The sequence below is a fragment of the Leptosomus discolor genome, chromosome 11, assembly GCF_034619465.1.
Source record: "Leptosomus discolor isolate bLepDis1 chromosome 11, bLepDis1.hap2, whole genome shotgun sequence".
NCBI lineage: Eukaryota > Metazoa > Chordata > Aves > Leptosomiformes > Leptosomidae > Leptosomus > Leptosomus discolor.
In genome coordinates, this window is record NC_141401.1 from 3,419,977 (window position 1) to 3,443,074 (window position 23,098).

A 23,098-nucleotide genomic window follows, 5' to 3' on the forward strand; every position below is an offset into this window, starting at 1 on the left:
CACCAAAATCAGTGGGATTGCTCCTGGGGAGAAGTACTGCTGTTGAACCTGGCCCCGAGTGCTCATATCGACGTCTTCATCCCCTTCCCTGTGCATACCCCGTGCACAGTAATTTCCTAGCTGATCTGCTCCATTAGGGCATTACAGGAACGTTAGTTAACGAGGCTGGTTTTGAGAGCAACGTGTCGGGCAGGCGGTGTTAATCTGGGCTGTCCCCACCGCTGCAGAATTTGCATCTGGCTGGCGTTGTGCATCTCCCAGCCGAGCCGCCAGCGCTCGGTGAAAAGGGCTGCGCTTCCAGATCCGCTCGCCAACAATTCCTCTCGCAAATGAGCAAGGGTGGCTCGCGCCCTGGCCCCGCTTAGAACGATGACTGGGCTGAACTCCCGGCTGGCGTGGGGTTCGTGGCACGCCGCAGCCGCCTCGCGCCGCTCTCTGTGCCACTGTTCATCAGCAAATTTCTAGCGAGCGGGGCCACGCATCTGCATTAATTTAGGCGGCTTAATGTGGGGAGCTCATCAGCTTGATTTCCCCCGTGGCTCTGGGAGTCAGCTGGGGCGCCGGGGCCTCCCATTAGTGGTCCAGCCCGGTGCCAGATGGCCGGTGATGGCTTGCGGAGGCTCCGGAGCTGACGTGCCCCATTGTGCGAGAACACAAAAGCGAACCAGGCTGGATTTCTTTTTCTTTTCCCCCCACTTCTGCTTTCATTTTCCTTTGGCGCTGTCACCTTCGCAGCTAATTCCTGGAGCTCTCCTTATTTATTTGTTTCATTCCGTGGTGGGGAGGGCTGTGAAGTGGCTGATGATGTTTTCCATGCAGATGCTCCTGCCTTGTCCCATGCAAGTATCTTACGGACTCTGCTATTCCCCGTCTTTTTTTCCTTGCCTGAATGTGCATGTGGGGTGTGCGGTCCCGTGTGTGTGCACACCCCCACAAATCTCTTCTTGGACAACTTGGTCACATAAACAAGTTATTAGGGTACCATAGTGGGTCTCCTGGGGGGTGGTTATGTGCTACAAGGTTTTGTTAAGATACATTTAATCACCATCCTGGATATTTTGGGTGTCCCGGCAGCTTTTCAGGTCTCTTAACAGTCTGTGCTACAATTACCTGTTTGTTTCTGAGTTTTCTTCTCTTTTGTTGATACCAGAGAGGTGCCTGTTTTGGGGTGCAAGTGTTTTTTCTGATGAAGGTGCACTTTTCAGGAGAGAGAGGACTGGTTCCCCAGGCTCGCTGCAGGAGGAGCTGAACATCCCTGCAGAGGCCCCCTGAAGATCAGGCTTAGGGGGCTTTGGCTCTGATTTCCCTGGTGTGCTGCAAACACCGGGGCAAAGCTCAAGTTCAGAGCTCAAAGCCAGGAAAAATGTCCCCCCTGCAACCCCACCGTTCAGGCGCAGCGTTTGACCTCTGCCTGCTCTCTTAAACCCGCATCACTTTGCAATGCTGCTGTCCCTTGACGTTTAGCATCACTCCAGCCCAGGCAGGTTTCCACACTCACGTATGCATCCCAAACCCTTAACAAACCTTAATAAGAATGAAATTTCGTAACGACAGGGAGCTTAAGTGGCTCAGTGTTGTTAACCCTGGCATCTGGATGGGGAATGTGGCTGGGAAGCGAATGGGGACAGCAAATGCATGAGCAGGGATGGGGATGGAGGATTCCTAGGTGGAGATTGCCCTCTCCCACGGGTGCACTCAGCCGGCAGAGCCAGGGGGCAGGGAGTGGTGGGTTTCTTTTCAGAATCTCCTCTTGTCTTTTGTCCGTGATGCTGAATTTTGCTGCCAGGGGTTGTTTGGAAGCAGGGTGGGGGGCGATGGAGGACATAGGGGCTTGGCACATTTGCAGAGGGCTTAGCTGGTGGTAGCCATGAGCCCACAGGAGAATCTGTGTCTCCTAGTCAGGAGCCTGCCCACCCTGACCTGCCCAAATGAGTTTCAGGATGCACAAATACACGAAGAAGCACAAACATTTGGGTAAAATATTTGCAAATTCCACAGCAGGAAATAGCACAGGCTCTTCCCATTTCTGCTCTTCCCAGCAAATCGATAGAGCCCCTCCTTGTAGCCCTGTGAGCTAATAGTTATCTTGTCCGGGAGCACCCCTTGGGAATTACACTCTTCAAAGGCTTCCTGAGCCTCACTGCCCTCGCCTCGTGCTACCCAGCGCTTCTTGTCGTATCCTGTTCCCATAAACAGGACTAAAGGTTTTTGAGAAGAGAGGAAAGACACCACCGGAGGTTACCAGTGGTTGTCTAATCTATGATTAAAAGAAAAAAAAAGCAAAAAAAAAAATAGTATCTGAAGTATATATCTGAATGCCTTGGCAAAGTGTTCAAAGCTGAAATTTTGTTTTGCTTGGCTGCTCATTTTAAAAATTCCCTGTGGAAAGGACTTGGTTATTTGTCCTTGCCAGTAAAAGATGCATATGCAAAATACTGTATTTGGTTGTGAGATGGGATGATGGGATGATGGCAGATCACCCACACATCGTTGTCCCGTAGGCACAGGGGGGTTATCTTTCTACCATATAGAAACCTGCTGTTGTAAACCATCTTGTAGGCAGAAAACACACCCCGCGAGCGCAGCCCTCCGTGGTGTGGCTTTACGTACAATAAACCGCAGAGCCGTGTGACAGCCTTGCAGTAAATCGGTGCATCTCCTTTTTCTGTCGGTTTTCTTCCTTGACGTGATACTCTGGGATGTTGTGGTGCTGGGGGTGATCTCACAGGCGGTGCTGTCCCACCGGCCACCGCCGCTCAGCACGTGCTGGTAAGGCTGCGCTGAGCCGGGAGCGGCACAGCAGGGCAATCGGAGCGTTGCCTCCTTGACCCACCACTCTTCTCCTGCCACCTCTTTTCAATCAGTCCTCAAAGGTAATGAGTTTAATTTGATAAACTGGGCCTGGGGTGAGGTGTCACTGTGAGTTTGGGAGATAAGCCTCCCCGCTTCTTATCAGCAAGAAGCCAGTTATCCCTGGAGAGCTGTGTTTTCTGGAATGCATCCATGCCCCTCGGGTTTAGTGATGGTCTGGTGATAGTGAAGAAGATAAAGATGGTGAGATTTGCGGTTGGTAACTGCCATCACTTCCTTCCTCTGTGTGACCATCCTCCACGTCCTTCTTATCTTTAACCATTCTCCTGTGTCCTCACTTGTGTTTGTCTGTCCGCATGCTTTGGGATGGTGATGTGTCTCCCAGTGGTATTTGGGGCAGTGTGGGGTACGCGGGGAGGAGAGAGGACTCGCTGCGGGTGCAGAGATGCTTCCAGATGGAGTGGCTGCTTCTCATGGACCCGAGATGAAATGCAAGCTCTCACCTTGTTGTGGGAACGGGTGTCTGGAGGGACCCCAGCTCACAGAGTCCGGCCTGTGTTACCACCCGTGCTGTGTCATACACACACGTAGGTGCGTGCGTACGCACGCTGCTGTGTATACACTGACAAGCGGTGCTGGGGTACAACCCCAAGTACCACCATCTCGGAGGAGGTGCAGGAAAGGAGTTAACACTTGCTGGCTCGTGCACAGAAATACAATAGCCATCTCCTCCGAGCTCCCAGAGAGAAATCGGTGAAAACATCAAACCACACGTCCTGTACAGTGGGACTGATACGCCGGAGCTATGAACTCTCGCTTTGAGGTGGTAATAGTTTGGCTAGCAGCCAGGAGCGGCAGCCACGAACAGAAAGGGGGACTTCCAGAGATAAGCTATTTTCAGCCAACGGGGCTTCTCACCACGAAATAAATAGAAAAAGGACGAGCTCTACGTCTGCAGTCATGTGTCCTGCTTTCGTGGATTTGGCCTATTTTCTGAAGAATGGCTGTAATTCAGCTTGAATTTCCCCTGGATCGCTGCCAGCAAAATAGGAAGCTGTTGCTATTGCCAAGGAGCGAACAGGAATTTCTATATGTAACTCAGCCACAGGGATGGGATGACAGCTAACGGCTTAGCTGCTGCTAGGAGGAAAAGCAGACCTTGGAGCAAGCTGGATTTTCTCAGGGCAGTTCAGTCTTTTCTACATCTTTGATACTATCACCTTCAGTCCAGATTGGACAACATCATAACACAGTATCTGTACTCACCACCAAGGGACGGGAGCAGAGGAGCACTCAGCATTTTGGAAAATCACCTGCATTTGAGTGAAATTTGAGTTAAAATGAACAGAAAGGAGGTTTAGAGCAGCCCTTTGTAATGCTAAATCTGTGCCCGACTTGCCTCTGCGCTTGGGTCCTTTGGCCTCTCCTCTCTCCTCCTCATGCGCACAGGGGATGCTGAGTATTTCCCTTGCAATGGTGTGGGGTGGCTCCTCTGCATCAGATGATGGAAATCCAGCCTTTCATGATTGTTTTTCTATTTGAATAACTTCTTTAGTCAACGTGTGCACTGTTTCCACCTCTATTTCATTCCTTAATAAAGAAGGGGGCAGTTTATCATGCTCGGCACAGAGTATGGACGTGGTGAAAGACATACTGTTCTGAAGGATTTAAAGTTAATTTCCGTCGGACAGAGAGACCGTTGTTCGGGTTGCTCCCTCCTGAAGGCAGGGCAGCCGCCTTTCTCCCGCGCTGTAGCTGCCTTAGGTCTACAGGGAGCCTTTACCTTCTGCCTTGGCGCAGCTCTTCCCCCTGACTGGACCCCTTGCTGCTGAGAGGTTTGCAAGTCTGTGATGTTTTATGAGGGATACAGCTGGGACTCAAACCTGCCGTCCAGCCTGTGCTGTGTAACGGGACACGGCAGAGACGTGCGTCTGGGTACCGTGGAGTCCATCGTGTCTGACTGCCTGCTCCTTCACAAAAACTTGAGACTCTCTCCATGCTGCGCTTGGGTTTGTGGCAGGTGCTGAGAGATACGTCGTTGTAGGGCTCTGCAACACCTTGGACAACCAGATTTGATAAAGAGATGCAGGGCATCATCTTGGACGCAGTCCCACCTCCTCCAGGGACTCATCCGGCTGCTGCCCAAGGGAATATCTCAGTCTGTACAGCAGATATCCCGGTACACGGGCAGAATGGGCTGTAGCTCAATTTTCTGTGGACTTGGTCATCCCAGCTGTGCAGGAGCAGCGTGACGGCCGTGGCTGGGCAGCACCAAGCGCTTGCTGAGCTCCCTTGCCCAGGCAAAACTCCCCCCGCAGCAGGGCTGGCTTTGCTGCAGCAGAAGGGAAAATGAAGGGTGAATTACCGGCACTGGTGCTGTTCACTGTTGGCCCGATAAAAATGGCACCTTGCCCAAGTCTTCTATAAATCACAGGTTCCATTCGGAAAGGAGTTTTCTGTGGTAATTAATGAGCCAGTATAAAGACATTAAATGGAGAATGTGTGGTGATAGAAAGGCTTGTCATTCACTGAGCCATCTTCCCCCATGTGAATAACCACGAGGGAACAAAGGCCAAACTCCTTATAGACTGAAGTGCACTATCTCTGATAGCTGGGAATGAAGTAATTCTCTGAAAATAACAAAGGCGCAGTGAAATACATTAGTAAACTAATTACAAGAGAGCTGGTAAAAACAGATGCTGAAAATTTAAAGCTATTATTGGAATGATTGCTAGCAGAAAAATGGGGGCTGACAACAAAAAATTAAAAAATGCATCTCATTTAAAATTCATTAGCCTGTAAATCAGGACAGCTCCCTGTCTGAGAGCGGGGCTGATGGCATTTCTGTGGGCAGTCGTGATGAAAAGCTTCCTTTCCTTCACCTTTCTGGATTCCACAGTCGCCTCCAAAGATACCAAAATAAACCTTGTGCTTGTTGGCAAGCACGAAAAATCAGGGATCGCTGCTGGCTTTGCAGACCAGGAGGTCTGAGCAGGGATGTTTCTACCCAGAGGTTGTGCAAGAGCTGCAGTGGGGCAGGATAGCACCTTGTGCTCGGATGGCTCGCTGCCTCTCCAAGCTGATAAAAAGCAGGATTGCTCGTCTGCGCTCGATATCGGAAGCAGTTGGCTGCAAACAATGTGATCCAGGGCCAAAAATGTCTGCGTGGGAGCTTCCTCTTGTACCATCTCCATCAATATTTGGGAGAGGGATGGAAAACAGTGTTATTGTGCAACAAATCAAAATGGTAACTATGTAATTTGTCTTAATTGCGTGTGTCGGAGTAGGAAAACCACGAAGAGCTCTGGATGGGAATCTGGCAGGAGAGACCTGCCTGCTGGCAGCACGCTGCACGCTTTGCTTTGCCTTCACCGAGCCAGCCTCTCCTGGAGGCGTGCGGGACAGCTTGCCCTTCATTTTCTCATTATTTCAGGGGTCTGCAGGGGCACTCGAGTAGGATAAATCATAGGTTTTGCAAAGAGAAAACGTGTGCTTCAGAGGAAAGCCTGGGAGGTGGCAAGGTCCTGAAGAAGCCATTGCCCCAAGTGGGGTGAGCTGCAGATGCAACAGGAGGAAGCATCAGGAGGGGGGCCCTGATTTGGGGTAGGGGAGCCTTGTGTGATGCTGGGATTTCTTAAGAAGTCACCCCACAGAAACAGGGGAGCCCTTCGTGTGGACTTGTACCCCTGGGCAGGTGTCACGGTGGCCAGTGTGGCCCAGCCAGCATCACCCTCGGTGCCGGAGCACTGTAATGATGACGGATAACGTCCTCCTGCCCTGCAGAATCGCTAGCCCCATATGCAGTCCGCTCAACCAAATTAAGAGCTATTTATGACATTTAATACTCCCCCTTCCCTCCAGCAGCAGGGCAGCAGGACCACAGGTTTGACTTCACAAATGGTCGCCTCAGGATACACTAAATGCTGTCATGAGCCAGAGAGCAATTTCGTCTTGAAAAATTACTGCAATAGCGCTCCCTGATATAGGTCTCTCCCAGTGATGCCTCCCTCTCTGCCAGAAGCTTCTTCTCTCCCTGAAACCAATTTGAGAGCACTAAAGGGGCTGTTTATTAGTCGATTCCTGTGAAAAACAAGAGGGTGCTGGAAGACGAATAACCACCTTGGGCTGTCTGCTGTACTGCTCTGTGTAGCAGGTAACGCGGTGGGATGCTGCCGCGTGCTCTGAACGTGGAGGGAAGTGAGAAATTTGGTCTGTGGGACTGCCAAGAGGCATCTTTCAAAGTGATTAAAAGAGCAGTATTGCCCCGTTGGTAAAGCATGCCACTGGTACTCAAGGGATGATTTTGGATTTGGGTTGTGACTGTGGGTGTCACTTTGTGTCCCCTGTGCCTATCTCTGTAAAATGACCAATATATTTATAGGAAAGGTTTGAGGATGCTCGGACAGCCCTGGTTGCTCGCTAGGCTTCAGAGAGGGCGTTTGTGCTGATGCACTGGGACTTGCTGCTCCTTATTTCCAGGCTGGGATAATTTCTGGCTGCAGCTGCGTTGCAAGAGGTCTGGGGTGTGAGCAGGCAGCATTTGGGCAGTGCCGCTGCACGAGGCAGAGTGTGGTGAAGGCCAGCTGCCTTCAGGAGTTTTCTGTGGCATCGGCAGCTCCCCTGGAGCTCTCTGTCCTCCCAAGTCACGATGGTGAGGGTGGTGGGGTGTCGGATGTGGGGGATGCTCCCTGGCATGCTGCACTGGGACAGTGTGGGTGCAATCTCTCTCCAGAGGCATAGCACTTGGTGAGCTTTATAGAAATTGTGAGATACTTCAGTATAAAACAGCCCTTGGGGTGTATGGCCCCTGTTTATTTCCACGCATGGTGCAGAGACTGCATTTATCCAGTCAAAACTCTTTCCCACTCGCGGGACAGTACCCCTGCGTCAGCAACTGATGGTGTTGTAGTTATTTTTCCAATAAGCAAGCTATAATCAATGCCATAAATACACTAAATGTTCTTTAGGACTGGGAGATGGGCTTGGAGGCGCATGTGATTGGGCAGGAGAGGCTGGGTGTGCTGGTGAAGGGCATTCAAGGGAGCTTCAGGAAGAGGAGTGGAGCTGCAGCACAGGCGTTGGAATGTTCTCCAGGTGCCACGATAAAGTCCCTGCAGGGACTTTTGCGGGGACAGTCCATCCTCCTCTTCCCAGCACTGGTCCTTTGCTCATGCAGGGCAGGTAGGTCAGCCAGGGACTCCTGAGCATGTTCCCTCCGATCCCTGGTCTGCGTGCAGTGGAGTTTTTTCATTACTTTTGTAGGATATTTATCATTCCTGAACCAGTGCCTCGTAGGGCTTTGTGCTTTTTTCCACTTGCTTCTCAAAGCACCAAAACAAACAGTAAGTCATGGGTTGGTAGAGTCCATCAGTGCTGCTCATTGCGGGGCAGCGGGGAGGTGACCTGAGCTGGATTTGGCTCACAGTCATTTCACATGTTATGAAAAGAATTGAGAAGCCGTAGCCTCAGATCAGGCAGCAATTTGCCTCCTGGTGGACTTGAGTCATGAAGCGGTAGATTTTTTTTTTTTTTTTTTTCCCCCTCCTCTTGTAAAATATCTGTTGCATGTTCCCTCCCGTGGGCAGCTGTTGTGTCCCACTGTGAAGCATTAGCTTGGTTGTCTCCCTTTCATCCCTGCCCCAGGGGCTTAGGGCAGGGGGGGGGAAAAAACCGGGCCAGGTGGAGACTTTGTTCCTCAACGGGAGAAGTCTGTCTGATAGGGTGTCTTCTCAACCTTGTTCAAATTATTTCATTCAGCTTTCACTGAATGTGACAGCAATGGAGACAAGAGGATGCAAAATGCAGAGAGGGCAGAGAGCCCGCACCATCCTCCATCCCTGGTCTGAGCAGGTCATATCAGCTCCAGGGGGAGAAAACGACAGCCAAAGCAAAAGAGGAATAAGCATTTGTTTGCAAATATTGCAAATAAAAAGCGTGCAGGACTGACCCTCTTTTCCTCTGTCTCCTCAGCACAGAGCGAGAGGAGGCTTCCTCCCTCTCTCATCTCATTTGGGTTCCTCTTAAATGAGCTACATTCCTCCAAAATGTTTTCCTTCCTTCAGACTCTCCTGAGTCTTGCAGCCCCTTTTCTTGTGAGATCTGAGGCCCAGCACAGACAATAGAGATTTGGGATTTTCACCCCTATGATTAGTGGGCAGGAGCAGAGGGGATTTTCCTCTGTGCTGGGAGAGGCACGGCTGGTCTTTAATATTTCCCTCCCTTTCCAAAGCCGAGAGAAAGGCGATTTTTCTTCTCTTTAGATGTGAGCGAAGGCCCCTGCTCCTGTTACTCCTGGAGAATTAAATAGATAAATGGGCGGCGCTGTTGTTCACGCTTCACTATGCACAAAGCAACTTGCATTCAAAATTGGGCTCATGGCAGTTCAGCAACAACCTCGCACAATAGCATCATTAGACACGCAGGGCCGGCTCGCAGGCGCAGAGGCTGCTCTGCAGCTGGAGTAGCCACCGGGCTGTTGTGACATGGGCTTTTTTATCTGTATAAAAATGCGTCTTTTAAAAAAAAATGTAGAGAAAGAAGATGCAGTGTCTTTTTCTTGAAGACTTTGGAAAGAGTCCCTGTTTGAAAGCAGGGGGAAGAGAGGAGAGGATGGGATTTGTGGTGTCCATACGCCCCCCATCTTTTTTGCTGGCTCTTTCTTGCAGGGAAATCCTCCATTTGCAGAGGGGAGCAAATACGAGACCTGTGTCTGCTAAGCCTTCACCTGATGTCCTCCTTGAAAATATTCCCTAGCAGGTTGTTAACTTGATGGTGAAGTTCTCCTAAGCCAGAAGGGAATGGAAGAGGATGTGATCCCTCTGCTTGCTTTGGGGCAGGGAGAGCATTTGGCAAGGAGTTGCGGTGCCGAGGAGGGTGGGTGCTTAATAAATCTCACAGATACCGAGGGTTGGTTCTGCTGGAGCTGTCAGCCTGATTTGAGAGTGGTTTAGGTCTGGGTTTAATTGGCATGGTGGTCATTGCATTTTAAAAATGACCCTGACTTCTGCTGACCTGAGGGGAAATTAAATTTTATTAGTAAGTTGGGAAATTCAGAATGAAAATCAGCAGCTGTCGCCAGCCAGCGTCAGGATGGAGCCACTCTTGGAAGGGGTTGGCTCTGCCCGTGGCTGGTTCTCTCACGCTGGGTGAACCATTTGCCTCCCAGACTTCACCTTCATCAGTTGTAAAGGAGCAAACGGATCTTGCCCTCCTTGGCAGGGGTGTCTGGGAGCCCAGTTACTGGAGGCTTGTCCCCATTAAACTCTTATTCCTTGTACTGTGTCAACTTTGAGGCATTTTAACCACGTGCCTGCATTGGAAAAGGTCTGAATTTAACAGGCTGGTGTCAGAAATGTGGAGAAGGGATCTTCAGTTGTGGACTATCATTTGTGGACTGCCTAGTGTCAGTGGCCATGAGGATGCTCTGCTCCTCCCTGACATCCCCTTGTGTCAGAGCCATCCTGGGTGTCTGTTTCCCCATAAGTAATTTAAAAGCAAAAAGCAATGTGATTGCAGAACTAGCTGGGCTTCCCAAATACTCTTCTAACACCAGGCTTGGCATTGAACCTTTCAAGTCTTCTTCCTCCCCTTGTGCCTGCAGTTGATAATAATGTTTGCGTTTTAATGATTCTAACAGGCCTGGGATTTGCTTTGACATATCAAGTTAATGTTTTCTTTTTCACTATCAAATCTAGGTCAATCTCCGGCTTAGCACTAATGCTGTAGTGAGCAAAAAAGGATTGGCCACTAATGGCTTCAATTTAGTTTTTCATGGAGTAAAGAAAATTTCACTCAATACCTATTTTCATTTTTATTCCATTGGCCTTTCCAAGGGGCCTGTTAGGATGGAGAGAGTGTTTGCACTTCGATTAGAGGAGACCCAGCAAATTCGTTTGCCAGAAACAAATCCTCTGTCAATATGGATGAGGATAAGAGTTGCTGTTCACCTGCACTATGTCCATAGGACATGCCTTTGGGGACTGCATCCTGGTGACGGTTCGGTGATGGGAGATTCCGAGCATGGGGTTCTCTTTAAGGAAGAGCCTCACCTGGGATCCAACCTCATCCTAGTTGAGGTCCTCCATGATCCAACATGGGGGAAGGAGAGATGAAGAGTAACTCTTCTGCCTCATATGTTAGTCTGGCTGTAGACAGCTCAATCTGAATCTAGCCTTGTCCAGCGTCTTTGGGAGGAGATTCACCCATGCCAGCAGTATGGGAGGGCTGCTAGGACCATCCTCCATCTGCTGTGAGCCCACTTTGTTTTGTCTTTCTCTGCCCTGTGCTGGTCTGTGTGTACCATGGCCAAGATCCAGGTGTAATGGTAGCAGAAGCACTGAGACATCGTGGCTTGGAGCATCTCTATGGAGCAATCGGTGATTTAGGGTTGATTTTATGGTTCGATGACTACCCTACGCTCACTCGGATGACTACACTACGCTACACATGGAGATGGTCGAGGGAAGTTCAATGGGAACAGGGTGGCGCTCACCCCCTCTGAGGACAGTCAAACAGTCCCTCTGTTCGCACGTGGATGACGGAGACCGCGGGCAGATGGATTAGAGGGTGTCTCCCCTCTTAGGAGCTTGCGGGTGAATATTGTGATTGCATGTATTTATTTTTAAAATTATTATGGCCATTAGCATAGAAATGAGATGCAGCTCCCTGGCTGCTGGCCAGCCCCACCCGGGCTGGTGTGCGGCTCTTCTCGGTGGCAGCTGAAACAATAGCGCCCGGCTGATAACGGAGATCCTGGCATTTGCTGCTGATAGACAAGTGACAAATAGGAGCAAGCACTCCGCTGTATGAGTTTGTTACAGTCAGTTGGGACGTATATAAAAATCTCACGTGGGTCAGCAGAGATTTAGCCCCTCCGAGCGATGCCCTGTAAAGCAGTTGTGCTTCTCTCCCTCTCCTCTCCTTATACCCAGTGATTTATTTCCTGGCTGAAAACAGCATCCCAGGTAATCACTCGCGTTCAAGTTTTGTTGCTGTCTTACAGGAGATGCTACAAAAGCTTTTGTCTCTGCAACTGTAAATAAACTTGTAAACCTGTTTTAAAAATAGTATTTTGTAGCTCAGCGCATGAATTTTTAATGCATCTCCTGCAAACCAGCTGGTCTTGGCAAGGGTCACAGTGTTTCCTAGGCATTTAACATAAAACTGTGCTTCAAAGCCACATTATAGGGTCGTTGAAGAGTAATGTTTTACTTAACATCCTCATAACTGAATTATTTATAACTTCCCATGTTTTATTCATGATAAATATTAATACTAGTGTCTTTAAGAGTAGAGGTTATTGCTGCAGTTTTACCTATAAGAGGTGATATTATTGAAATAAAGGAACGGCAATGAATTCTGTAGCCAGCAGAGCGAAGTCTGTGCCGGGGCTGTTCTCATTCACACCTCTCTCTTCTTATCAACCCTGTCAGCCACTGAAAAACCTCAGCACTGAGCATCTGTACATTTGAAAGGAATTTTCCTGCAGGCATCTGAATCTGCTTTTTTTTCCCCCCCTTTTTCTTTCTTTATTAACAAGCTTTGTGTCATTCTCATTAATTCTTGGATTCATTTCTTGGTGAGAGTTCGTAAGCTTTGGTTGCAAGATGCTTGCCCTGGTCTGGACCTCCAAATGGCAGCCTTGAAATATTCCTCAGGCTCCTTCGAGCTCTCCTGCTACAGGCACCCCCAGACCCCCCATTTTTTGAAGCATCCCATGCCACCTTGGAGGGGAAACCACGTGGTGTAAAAGAACCCCCAGCAGCAGCCTTTGGGCCCCTTCCTACATGGCTGAGTGCTCTGGGCCATGAGAGGTCTCATTTCAAGACAGAATCTGTGTGAATTGGGTAAATTGCCATTCCACCATTGGGCTCCATGCCTTACCAGCAAGGATATTTGCATTAGATTTCATCTTAGGAAGGGGAAATGTAATTTTGCAGGATATTTCTCCTTCTGCTGATGTGTTCCCATCTGGCTGGAGCGTCACAGCCACCTCCCAGTCCTGCTCCATCGGTGCATCCCGATGTGGGGCTGGCTGCCCATCCCACCCTCACGGCTGCAAAACCTTCCCAACCCTTTGGCCGTGCGGGGCCGGGGCTTTGCTTCGTGCTACTCAATCAGCTTAACAAATCTGCAGTCAGCGGGTTGAGAGCGGTGGTTGCGGGAGCAGGGCGGGTTAATGCAACACATATTTAATGTATGATGGCTAATGGCCGTCTCCCATCTGCCTGAGCCCAACTGGAGTTTGCAGATGAATGATTAAGCTGCCCTGACACATACGCAGCTTGTTCCTTAGCAGAGGTACATTCATTACACTTGACGCATGTAAAAGGGGATGAGGCTTTCTTGCTGGGGCGAGGGGTATTATCGGGCTGGGGTGGCAGAGCAGGGGGCTCTCTTGGAGTTTGTTTTGTATGATAATGTGAGAGATCTTCCCGTGGATGCGGCACTATAAATGAATCATGAGCTAAATAACCACTGGGATGTTTATTAGCTTTGAATATGTTTATTGCAGAGTCAACAGGCAGCACCTTCCAATTAATTAATAGTAATAATTAGTGTATTATTTATGTAGCTCTAACAGCATGCCAGAGTCTTTCCGCACAATGGTTACAGCTGTGGCTGTGCTGAAACAGGCTGGTCCGTATTCATCCCGCGTGGGCACGCTGAGGTTTGTCATTTGCTGTCGGGTGGTCCCAACCCCAAAAGCCACGGTTTGCTGAGCTGCTGAGCTCTTGGCAGCTGCTCTTTCTATCGGCTGAAGCCTGTTGCTCCACAGCGTGGGGATGTGACTGTTCCTTCTGCGATGCTGGAAGGCAGAGTATGCAATGAGCTGGAGCACCTGCCAGACAGAGATGGAAATCAAGGGCTGTAAGTTTTGCTAGCGTATCTGGGAGCTCTTTTGGTCAAGGTATTTCAACAAAAAGAGTCTAGGAGTCAAGCTATGCACATCAGAAGGCTGTTTACAGCAAATAAGGCACTGGCAGGACAGACATCTCTTTTCTGATGCGAGCTTGGATGCAAAGCCTACTGAAGCTGTCGAGAAAGACCTCCGATAAGCGCTGGTGCAGCGTCTGTGTATCTCACTGCCCCTGTAGACCTCGCTGTGGAGTACGTGGGTCATGGAGCACTGTCTGCTGTCCTGGTTGAGCCAATCAGTTCAGCGTGGAGAGGCAGACCTATAGCAAGAACTTGCCACTAGTCTTGTTTCTCCATGCAGGAGATCGGGCTGCAAACCAGCCTTCTGTTCATGTGTTACAATCCCATTTGCTAGCTCTGGGAAATCAGGGTGTTTCTAGGTCGTGTGAAGTTGTTGACAGTGGATCTCTCTTCATATGTGAATGTTTTTGTCTCTCTTTTTGTCTTCCAGCGATGTCCGACTTCCACATCCACCCTCAGAATGCAGTGGTGGAGGAAGGTGGTGTAGCAAGATTCCAGTGCCAGATCCACGGCTTGCCTGAGCCGGTTATCCTCTGGCAAAAGAACCGCATGCCGGTCAACACAGACAACGAAAGGTAGGACGTGTCCAAGGCATGTACTGCTGTCCCTTCTGCAGGTGGAAAAAGGTGGCCAGGCTGGCTATGGCTCTCACAGTTGTGCTAAGACACAACTAACCCGGGCTGAGGGCGTTGGCCAGCATTTCTGCCGTGGAAGATCCTTTCAGTTAATGTTGTGGATTGTCTGGGCTCCTTCTGGCCAAACACTGTGCAGAACTACTGCATCTCCCAAGAGAACTAGATAAACCCCGCTAGCTGATTTTGGAGGGAGCAAGGGCTTGCATTGACCTTCTGTGAGAGATCAGCCCTCCTCTAAGTTGTCTTTCCAGTGTGAAGAGCCCACCCAGCAATCCTAGCAGAGCTGGGGTAGCTTTGGCATCCATCATCTCTCCTTGGCTCCATTTTGTGCGACTCTTTCCGAGCCAGATCCATGACTTTGGGTCTTTCGTGTGGGTCCTGAACTCCTTCAAGCACTGAATTACATCGTCGCTGATAGACTTTCCTTCCCAGGTGGACTCCCTTGTGTGTGGCAGCAGAGAAGCTCTGCAGAGAGCATCCCACAGTGCCCCGGGCTGCCGTTTCCCATGCAATCCTCCTAAAGAGAAACCCCAGCTGCCCCCCTTCCCCAGCCTAGACCTAGGACGGCACGTCCTCCCTTCCTGTGTTTGACAGGCCGCTCCCTTCGTGTCGGAAACGTCCCTCATCACGGTTTGATCCTCCGAGCGGCGGTGGGGCCCAGCGGAGGACAGGTGGCAGGAAACGCGTGGTCCATGCCGGCAGCCCCTGGCAGTCCCAGCTGTGGCTCGGGAGCCGCACAACCGATGGCGGGAGACAATCGGTCGCAGCACACCTCAATCGCGAATTGACGTCCGCGCATTGGGAACAGGCGAGACCAGGAAGCTGTAAATATTTTCCTGAAAGCCCCTATTCTTAAAAATGTCAGTTCTGCGGCAGAACGTGGTTGGGTTCTTTGGAGGCAGGAGAAAACATGAGGACTGGAACAATGCCTGACCTTTTCAGCGTTACGGTGAACTTACAGTAGAAGGACCCAAGAGGCCCAACGCTGCTGTGGAAAACTGCAACTGTCAGGTTTTGTTTTTCCTTGCGTTTTTCATCTCAGCTTTTTTTAGCTCAGTGCAGGGTTGATTCGTTAAACTTGATCTCCTCTGAAGGCTCCGTACTCGCACAAGTGGTAAACTGAGGATGTGGTAGAGCAAGGTGACTGGTCCGGGGTAGTATCAGCAGAAGTAAGGGGTGCAGAACTGGGCCTGATGCCTTGTGTGATGAGATGTTGCAGGACAGGTGGAGTTCCTTTGAAGTCCTTCATGCATTATTGCCCCTTTCCAGTTGAGCTCAAGGTCACTGGTGTGGATATGGTTAGAGAAGTGGCAGGGGTTTGAGTGTGACCAGGACTTCTGTTCTCCAAGACTGAGGAGCCAAGACTTTTCTTCAGCCCAGAGAGTCCCACGCTGCACTCATCCCCACTGCTTCTCCACTGGCTCAGGGAGCTTGCCCAAGAGAACGTGGGCTGGGAGCAGTTTCCCTGTGTTCAGTGTCCTGATTTTGGACTGATTTGGCGGCTTGTTGTAGCGGTAAAGTTACTGGGGAAGGTTTTTATTGTCAGCTCAGTAGATTAATCTCTGACACCAACGGGCCTGGGCGATGAGGGTTGCTTCTCTAACTGAATTGGATTTCTGCATTAATCACGCTTTGTGCGTTTCTGCGTATGAAGTGTATATAAATTTGTATGCCGAGTCTTGCACTTGGAGGCTTTGAAGGCAGAATAATAGCTTTGGAATTGGATCTTCTAATGCTGTGGGCAGATTGTTAACAAAAATGAAGGCTTCTTGTGGTATAATTCGTCCAAAACAATGGGCATTTTTAAGTCCTAGAGAGATTGCAATCAACTTCGGGACGTGTAAAACTGATTGCTGTCACGCTGCCACCGACACCGAGCCGTGCGCTTGGAACCCAGCGCAGGGAGCAGGTTATAGGCACTTAACCATATGCTGATATGGAAAAAGATATTCTTCATCTTCCAGACGGAAATGGATTATTAACTCATCACAGTGTAATGACTTACTACCAGCCAATTTAAACACATGGTTGCCAAGCAACCTGTAATGTATGTATACAAATATGTGTGTATGTGTGCCTGATTTAAATGTACCTATGTTTTAAATATATAAAATATTTATTGCTATTTATGTATGCCCACTTGATATCTATTTTAAACAGAATCACAGAATGGCAGGGGTTGGAAGGGACCTCTGGAGATCATCTAGTCCAACCCCCTGCTAAAGCAGGTTCCCCTAGAGCAGGTTGCACAGGATCGTGTCCTGGCAGGCTTTGAGTATCTCCAGAGAGAGAAACTCCACAACCTCTCTGGGCAGCCTGTTCCAGTGCTCTGACACACTCGAACATGCCTTTCCACGCATCTGGGGTTTTAAGATTGCATGGATATGAGTCCTGGAGCTGGGAGTGTGGAGCACAGACTTCCCCTGATGCTTGTCCACGATCACTGTGCTTCAGCTGGTAACTCCCACGTCAGCTGGGTTCACATGCAAAGGCACTGCTAAAACTTTTCCACAGGTTAAATAGGAAGCACCTACTTTGTAGCCTTCCAGCAAAAGTCATCCTTTCTCAAGGATGCATCAGAAGATAAAGGGAACATGCCCCTCTGTCAGAGAAGACCAGAGGCTCAAATATCCAAAAAAATAAAGAACTGATGTAGTGATGAGCGTGGGCTCAGCCTGCCAGGGGCTGCACCTCTGGGGTGGTATTGGTACCTCTGCACCGGGAGGGGGGGAGCCAGCCTGCCCCACCTGGGTGGGTGTGCAGCCTGCTCTCGCATCATGTCCTGCTTTGCAAGTTTTTGTTTCTGCTTTTCTCTTCCCACAGGTACACGCTGCTTCCCAAAGGGGTCCTGCAGATTACAGGATTGAGGGCAGAAGACAGTGGGATTTTTCACTGCGTTGCTACCAATATTGCTAATGTGAAGTTCAGCCGAGAGGCCAGACTCACTGTGTCAGGTTAGTACCAGTAAACACTCCTGGCTGTCTTTCTGTTGTCGTCTTCCTGCTGCTGATGTGGACCAGGACAGTTTAAGAGATCTTCAGGCTACCAACACTGAGAAGCATTCCTCTGTCCAGCCATAACACCTTCCTTGTTCTGGTTTGTTATTAGTTCCTGCCAGATCAGTCCATTTGATAGCAGATAAATCTGTCTCTTTGCCTGTAAATTAGTGCCAGTTTCTGGGGAGAGGGAGGACGGTGAGAAAATGAGTTACAGCAGCTTTACATTAAATAAATTCTTTTGGAAATGTGGAAGATTCATCATTTCCTTATGAGACCTGTCCACTCTGGAAGTAATTGCAGCACACAGGGTGATCAATTATTTATCTAATGGGGGAATTATGTTCTGTAGGCTGTTAGCATTGCATTGCAACTGAAGTGGGCTAACCTTTCTTTGGAAGGCGAGAAGGAGAAGCCCTGAGCACCCCAGGCTGAATTTTGCCTTGGTTCTCCATCCACATTTGAAGTCAGTGGCTGAAACAGATTTTCACCTCTGAAAGTTCCAGCTGAAGAAATGATGGTGCCTTCTGGTCTCCTCTCCAAAAAAGGGGTCAAAGTCACACACTTGCTGTTTGGTTTCATGAGATAGGATGCGATGAAGCTGTAAGGGCAAACCAAAGCAACCCGCATCCACGCCTTGCACGTGCACAAGTTTGGCCTGTTTGTGAAAGCACACAACGGCATGTGGAAGTGATGACCTTGGGCACAGTGAAAGAAGGATTAGGGTGCAAATTCACTACCACGTTTCCATCGCTGTGCTGCCCTCCACTGCCCTGCCCATTGACCATCCTCTGTTAGCTTCCGTGTGGGACCCAAGCTGATCTCTTGGAGCCCCTTTGAGCTCATCAGCCAGTTTCTAAACCTGACGTTAGCTTGTCACCTTCTAGTTAGGCTCTCTTTGTCAGTCTTTTTAGTTTAAGACACTTACAGCTTCAGAAGTCTCTCTTGATGTTCCAGTAGCTGCTCCTAGTATGAGGGAAGTAGGCAGGTTTAAGTCAAATCACACAACCCAACCCGATCAAGCAGCCAGCAATGAATGACACCTTTGTGCCCTCTTCTTAGAAATGCCTTTGATATGCTCAACATCCTTGTGTGAAAACAGGACAGCTTGCCTCTCCTGGACTTCAGAGCATTTGTGGGTTACCTTCAGAGAAGATAAGAGTGCCAAAGAAGTAGTCACCTGCAAATTGTGGCTAAGATCTGCTGGCAGGGTGGCCTCTCAGGTATGGGACTCTCTGCAGGTGGGAACCCCTCTGAGATTCCGGGTACCCACTCCGGTCCCCTGTGACAGCAATGGGGGATGCCTCCATGTCTCTCAGGTAGGGGACCAACCTAGATTCCCTGTGGAAGCGCATGACAGTTTTTGGAGATAAGAGGCGAGGGAAATCTGTACAGGGCTGGTTGGGTGTGTGTTTCTCTTTGAGCTTTTTTTAGATGCAGCAAAGGGTCTTTCCACCATGAGCTGTGATCTTCCTGTCCATCAGATACACGTAATCACTGGTACCCGGTGGCTGGAGGCTTGCCAGCGTACGCTCCTATCTCACAGCCTGCCTTCACGCTCCCAAACGGCTGCCTGGCCAGTGGTTCTGGAGCAGAAGACTTTAACACCCACACCGAATGTCCAATTAGCCTCTGTGGACTGTAAAAAAGCAGCATGGTGAAATGAGGTGAAGCTGAGGAAAGAGTGATGCTGTGTTTATCAGCTGTGATGGGGAAAGCAAGCAGGTTAACTGGTTCTGAAAGGCCTGGGAGCTTTTCGTGCCTGTTACTTATCTGTTTTCTTGAACTATGGGAACGGTAGCCATGTGGAGGGGAAAAAGAACAGTAAATTATCAACATGATGAAGTTCTTTGTGTCGATTTACTGGTCTGAGTTACTATTTCTCGCAGAGCAGAAAGTCCTAGTTGTTCTCATCTGACCATCCCTCATTTCAGATGGATATTTTCCAGGTTTCCTGTCTGTGAAATGTTTGTGGTTTTCCTCTTCCTTAAAGCAGTCGGATGATGAATATGGGCACTGCGTGTGTCTGTTGAAGGGCTTGGACTGTGCTTCAGTGACTGCATGTCAGCAGAGCTGCCGTAACGGGATGTTTGCATGCTCTCCGCCCGTGAACAGCCCATTGCACTGGGTTAAACCTCAGCAAAAAAGGTTTATGTTCTGTCGTGTTTGCTGAGAGCACACAAATATCTGTTAGACCAGGACAGCAGGTATGTGCTAGCGTGTTAACCCTAGGCTTTGGCCCACCAGCAGAGGCTGTGGTGTGACGCAGAGGTAGCACACGGACGTTGCTTCACTGGTGTGGGTGTTGTATCAGTAAATACTGAACTAAAATGAGCGCTGTTGTGTGCATGTCATTTGGTATAATGGGGTAAGCTGTAATCTTGGAAATCTTTCTGTCGCCTCCCTGGTGTGTAAAGGGGTAAAAGGAATAGTGCTCTCTGCTCTTCATCGTGGCAGGAGGGCTCCCTCTTTTCTTAACAAGGCAGCAGCTTCAGCCATTGCTTCACCCACAGAGAAGCACCGGCTCTGCCTCACCAGAGTTTCCAAACAGAGCCCTGGCTGGGGAGGCAGGAGGGAGAGGATGGAGATGGGCTCTGGGAGCCCGTGCCCTGCAGGGCTCTGACACAGCCCGGCTGGAGAGGAAGAGGAGGAAGGCTGCCTGTGGGGGTTGAAGGAGCCTGCTCGCAGCACTTTCCTTCCTCTCCCCGGCAACGGCGGCGGGGCTGCTGGCAGCAAGCGGCGCGGATACGTCTTCCAGTCCTACTGATTGATTATTTTCAAGTGCCTGCTTAGCAGAGATGCTCCCGAGGGGCTGCCTGCCTCTCTGCACTGACACCTTTTCAGTGCGAGCTGCGGCTCTCTCTGCTGCTGTCCTTTTGATCAAGATCTAACAGCCTGGGCCGGTGACGCTCCCATCCCTGCTAGAGCGCCTGTCACTCCTGGCAGTGCCGGGGACCTCCCCGTCCTCACCTCGATTGCTGCTGGCAGAGTCCCTGGGGACCACGTGGATCATTAGAGCGTTTTCCCTTTCAGAACGAATCCCTCCCGCGTTGCCCTGAACCCTGTTGTGCTCCAGCAGCACTCGCCTGCCACGGGTCCCTCGTTTTGTCACTCCTTCCTTCCTCACCCTGCATCAAAGAGCTTTTCTGGTTGGAGGAGGAAACCTCCTCCTCGATGGTCGGGCATGGTCAGCCCCTTTGTATGGCGCTGGCGTCTGGCTGCCGTGTCCCCGTTGAGCCACTGTCCCTTCTGGCCCTGGAGCTGGCACTGCCGTGGGTGTTGGGCTCAGCAGCAAAGCTACGGGACCATCATGTGGCCTTTGCAGGAGAAGGTGAGCAGTGGTGGAAATGCCACTTCCAGAGCTGGGCAGGGTTTGGCCAAACTCAGGGAGCTGAGCCCACACCCAAAAACCTGAATGCCTATTTCAGAACTCAGAGTATAAATCAAAGAATGTGATTTTTTTTTTTTTTAATATTTTATTGTCAAAATAGAATGTTTTATAAATTCTGCTTTGGTCTCCACTCCCATTTACTGATATCTTTGGGTGACCTTGGACAATTCATTTAATTTCTCTGTGTTTTGAAATATTGAAATCACTATATAATACAATGATAATATCACATTATTCTAAGCGTGAACGTTTAGTATTATGATTTAGAACAATAAATCTACATGGGATTTAAAGGCACTCCGAGGTACTGAGGGGAAGGTATTGTTTTTCAGATCTCTTGGGGTTAACCAGGCGGTCATATGAATTTATTGTGCATTCTGGTTCTCATCAAAAAATCTGCATTTTATGGCTTGCAGTGAAAAGCGTTTAGTGGAAAAGTCAGCTCTTAAGTCACACTGACACGGTGATTTTTCTTGGATTTTGCCCATTTAGACACCACCCTGGAGTCGCTTTATCGCTCCCCGTTTAGCCCCTGTAGGAATGATTAACAAACAAGCCGCTCTGATCTGTGCTTGCCCTTGGACGGCTGCGAAATCCCCCTGCTGACACCCTGACTTCAGCCCCTGAGCTGCTGCGAAAGGGTAACGGTAAAGAGCGCAGGAAGAAAAGAAATTGTTTCTTGGAGAAAAGCCTTTGCAGATAGTTCTTGGTGGATCACTTCTCTTTAACAAGCTTTTTGGACATCGGAAGGTCCATGTACAGGAGTCAGCGTGGGAAGGGCCCTACAGCAAAGCCCAGCTCGTGGCAGAGCTCAGCTCTGCAGCCCTCCCGGTGCCCCTCTCCTGCTCAGGGGCAGACGACCAGCGCAAGTATTTCTCTTCGCAGGTGTACAGAGCATTTTTGCCAGCAGCAGCTGTCAGATTGTTGAAATTCCTTAAACACTGCTTGACCTCAGCATTTCTGGAGTATCACCCAGCTCTCGTCAGAAATGGGGAGAGGTCTAATGCAGTGTTCCTGTTTACTGATGGAGAACTGAAAATATCTCCTTTTTATTTTTGCCTCCTCTCCTGCTCCCAACAAATGGGAGTGAAGGCTGAAGAGACCTTAGGCCCAGGGATAAGGCACTTTTTGAGGACTCAGGAGATATGGGTTCAGCTGTGGTATACCTGAAACAGGATGATCGTTTTGTCCCACAGTCTCCTCCTCCCTGGTGAAATGTGGTTTCTTTTGCTTATCCTGTGCCTGTCTGGTTTCCAGAGTCCCTGTGCCAGGGCTTTATTTTATTACGGGTCTGTGCATCATCTTGTACGATGGGTTTCATTCTTGGTTGCTGCCACTTGGTGCTACTGTAGTGCAAATAAATGATTAATGATTGCATCGTGAGCAATGATTGTATCATATCAGAGCGATGGGATGCATCCTCTCCCTGATCCTGGTTACACTGGAGTGGGCCAGGACAGGGGTGCTGTAAAAGGCAGGGAAATGACCACCCTGTGGGCTGCAGTCATCAGAGGAGTTTCCTTGAGTTTCCTCTCAAAAAGACCCTCAGCAGGAGTCAGGGAATGGCGCCTCCATTGCCCTCTCTGTCCCAGGACAGAGCTTTTGGAGCAGATCACACCAGCAGCAAGGAACAGTGCTTGCGAGAGACAGATTTAGGCATTGTGGACCACGTGGATTGTTTTATGGCTTGAGATGCTGAAAGATAAAGCAAATCCTTCATTTATTTGCCTTCCTGTCTGCACGAGCTGTCCTGCAGCTTGTGTCTTCCCTATGTACCATGTTTTTCCTGCACATGTGCTCACTGCAGTTCACAGTGTGGTTCCTTCTTTGTGCTGCCCGTATCTGGGTGGTAACAGGGCTGCTTGTGGCTGGGCCGTTTGGCGGAGGGGTTTTGCGCAGGAGCATCAGCACGCACTTAAACCGTGTTCAGACAATGTGACTGTCATGCAAACATTGTGCTCCTTTTGCTTCACGTACATCTCAAATTTCTTGAGGATTACACCAGCCACTTCATTTGTATTTAGAGGGTGCGTGAAGCCCTCGGTATTTCCATTAAATGAGAGAGAATCAGATGCCTTTGAACAATGATGCTGTCCTTGCAGGCTCCCACTCCACTGTTTACAAGGACCCCATGATTCTCGTCGGTCCGGAGAACCTCACGCTGACGGTGCACCAGACCGCTGTGCTGGAGTGCATCGCCACGGGCAATCCCCGACCCATCGTCTCCTGGAGCCGCCTAGGTAAGCCCCAACGGGGACCGGGATTTCCTCCTCTCCATTGCCATCACGTGGGAAATAGGTAGGTGCCACTGACTATTTTATGCGACA

The 23,098-nt window shown here is 49.8% G+C and overlaps 1 protein-coding gene across 1 annotated transcript in view; it reads left to right on the forward strand.

Moving 5' to 3' along the window:
- Positions 1-23,098, forward strand: part of IGDCC3 (immunoglobulin superfamily DCC subclass member 3) — a 93,707-nt gene that overhangs the window by 36,697 nt on the left and 33,912 nt on the right. Inside the window, exons 3-5 of the mRNA XM_009948669.2 lie at positions 14,180-14,324; positions 17,208-17,338; positions 22,874-23,011. Of these exons, the coding sequence (XP_009946971.2) occupies positions 14,180-14,324; positions 17,208-17,338; positions 22,874-23,011 (414 nt within the window). The remainder of the gene's footprint in view (positions 1-14,179; positions 14,325-17,207; positions 17,339-22,873; positions 23,012-23,098) is intronic.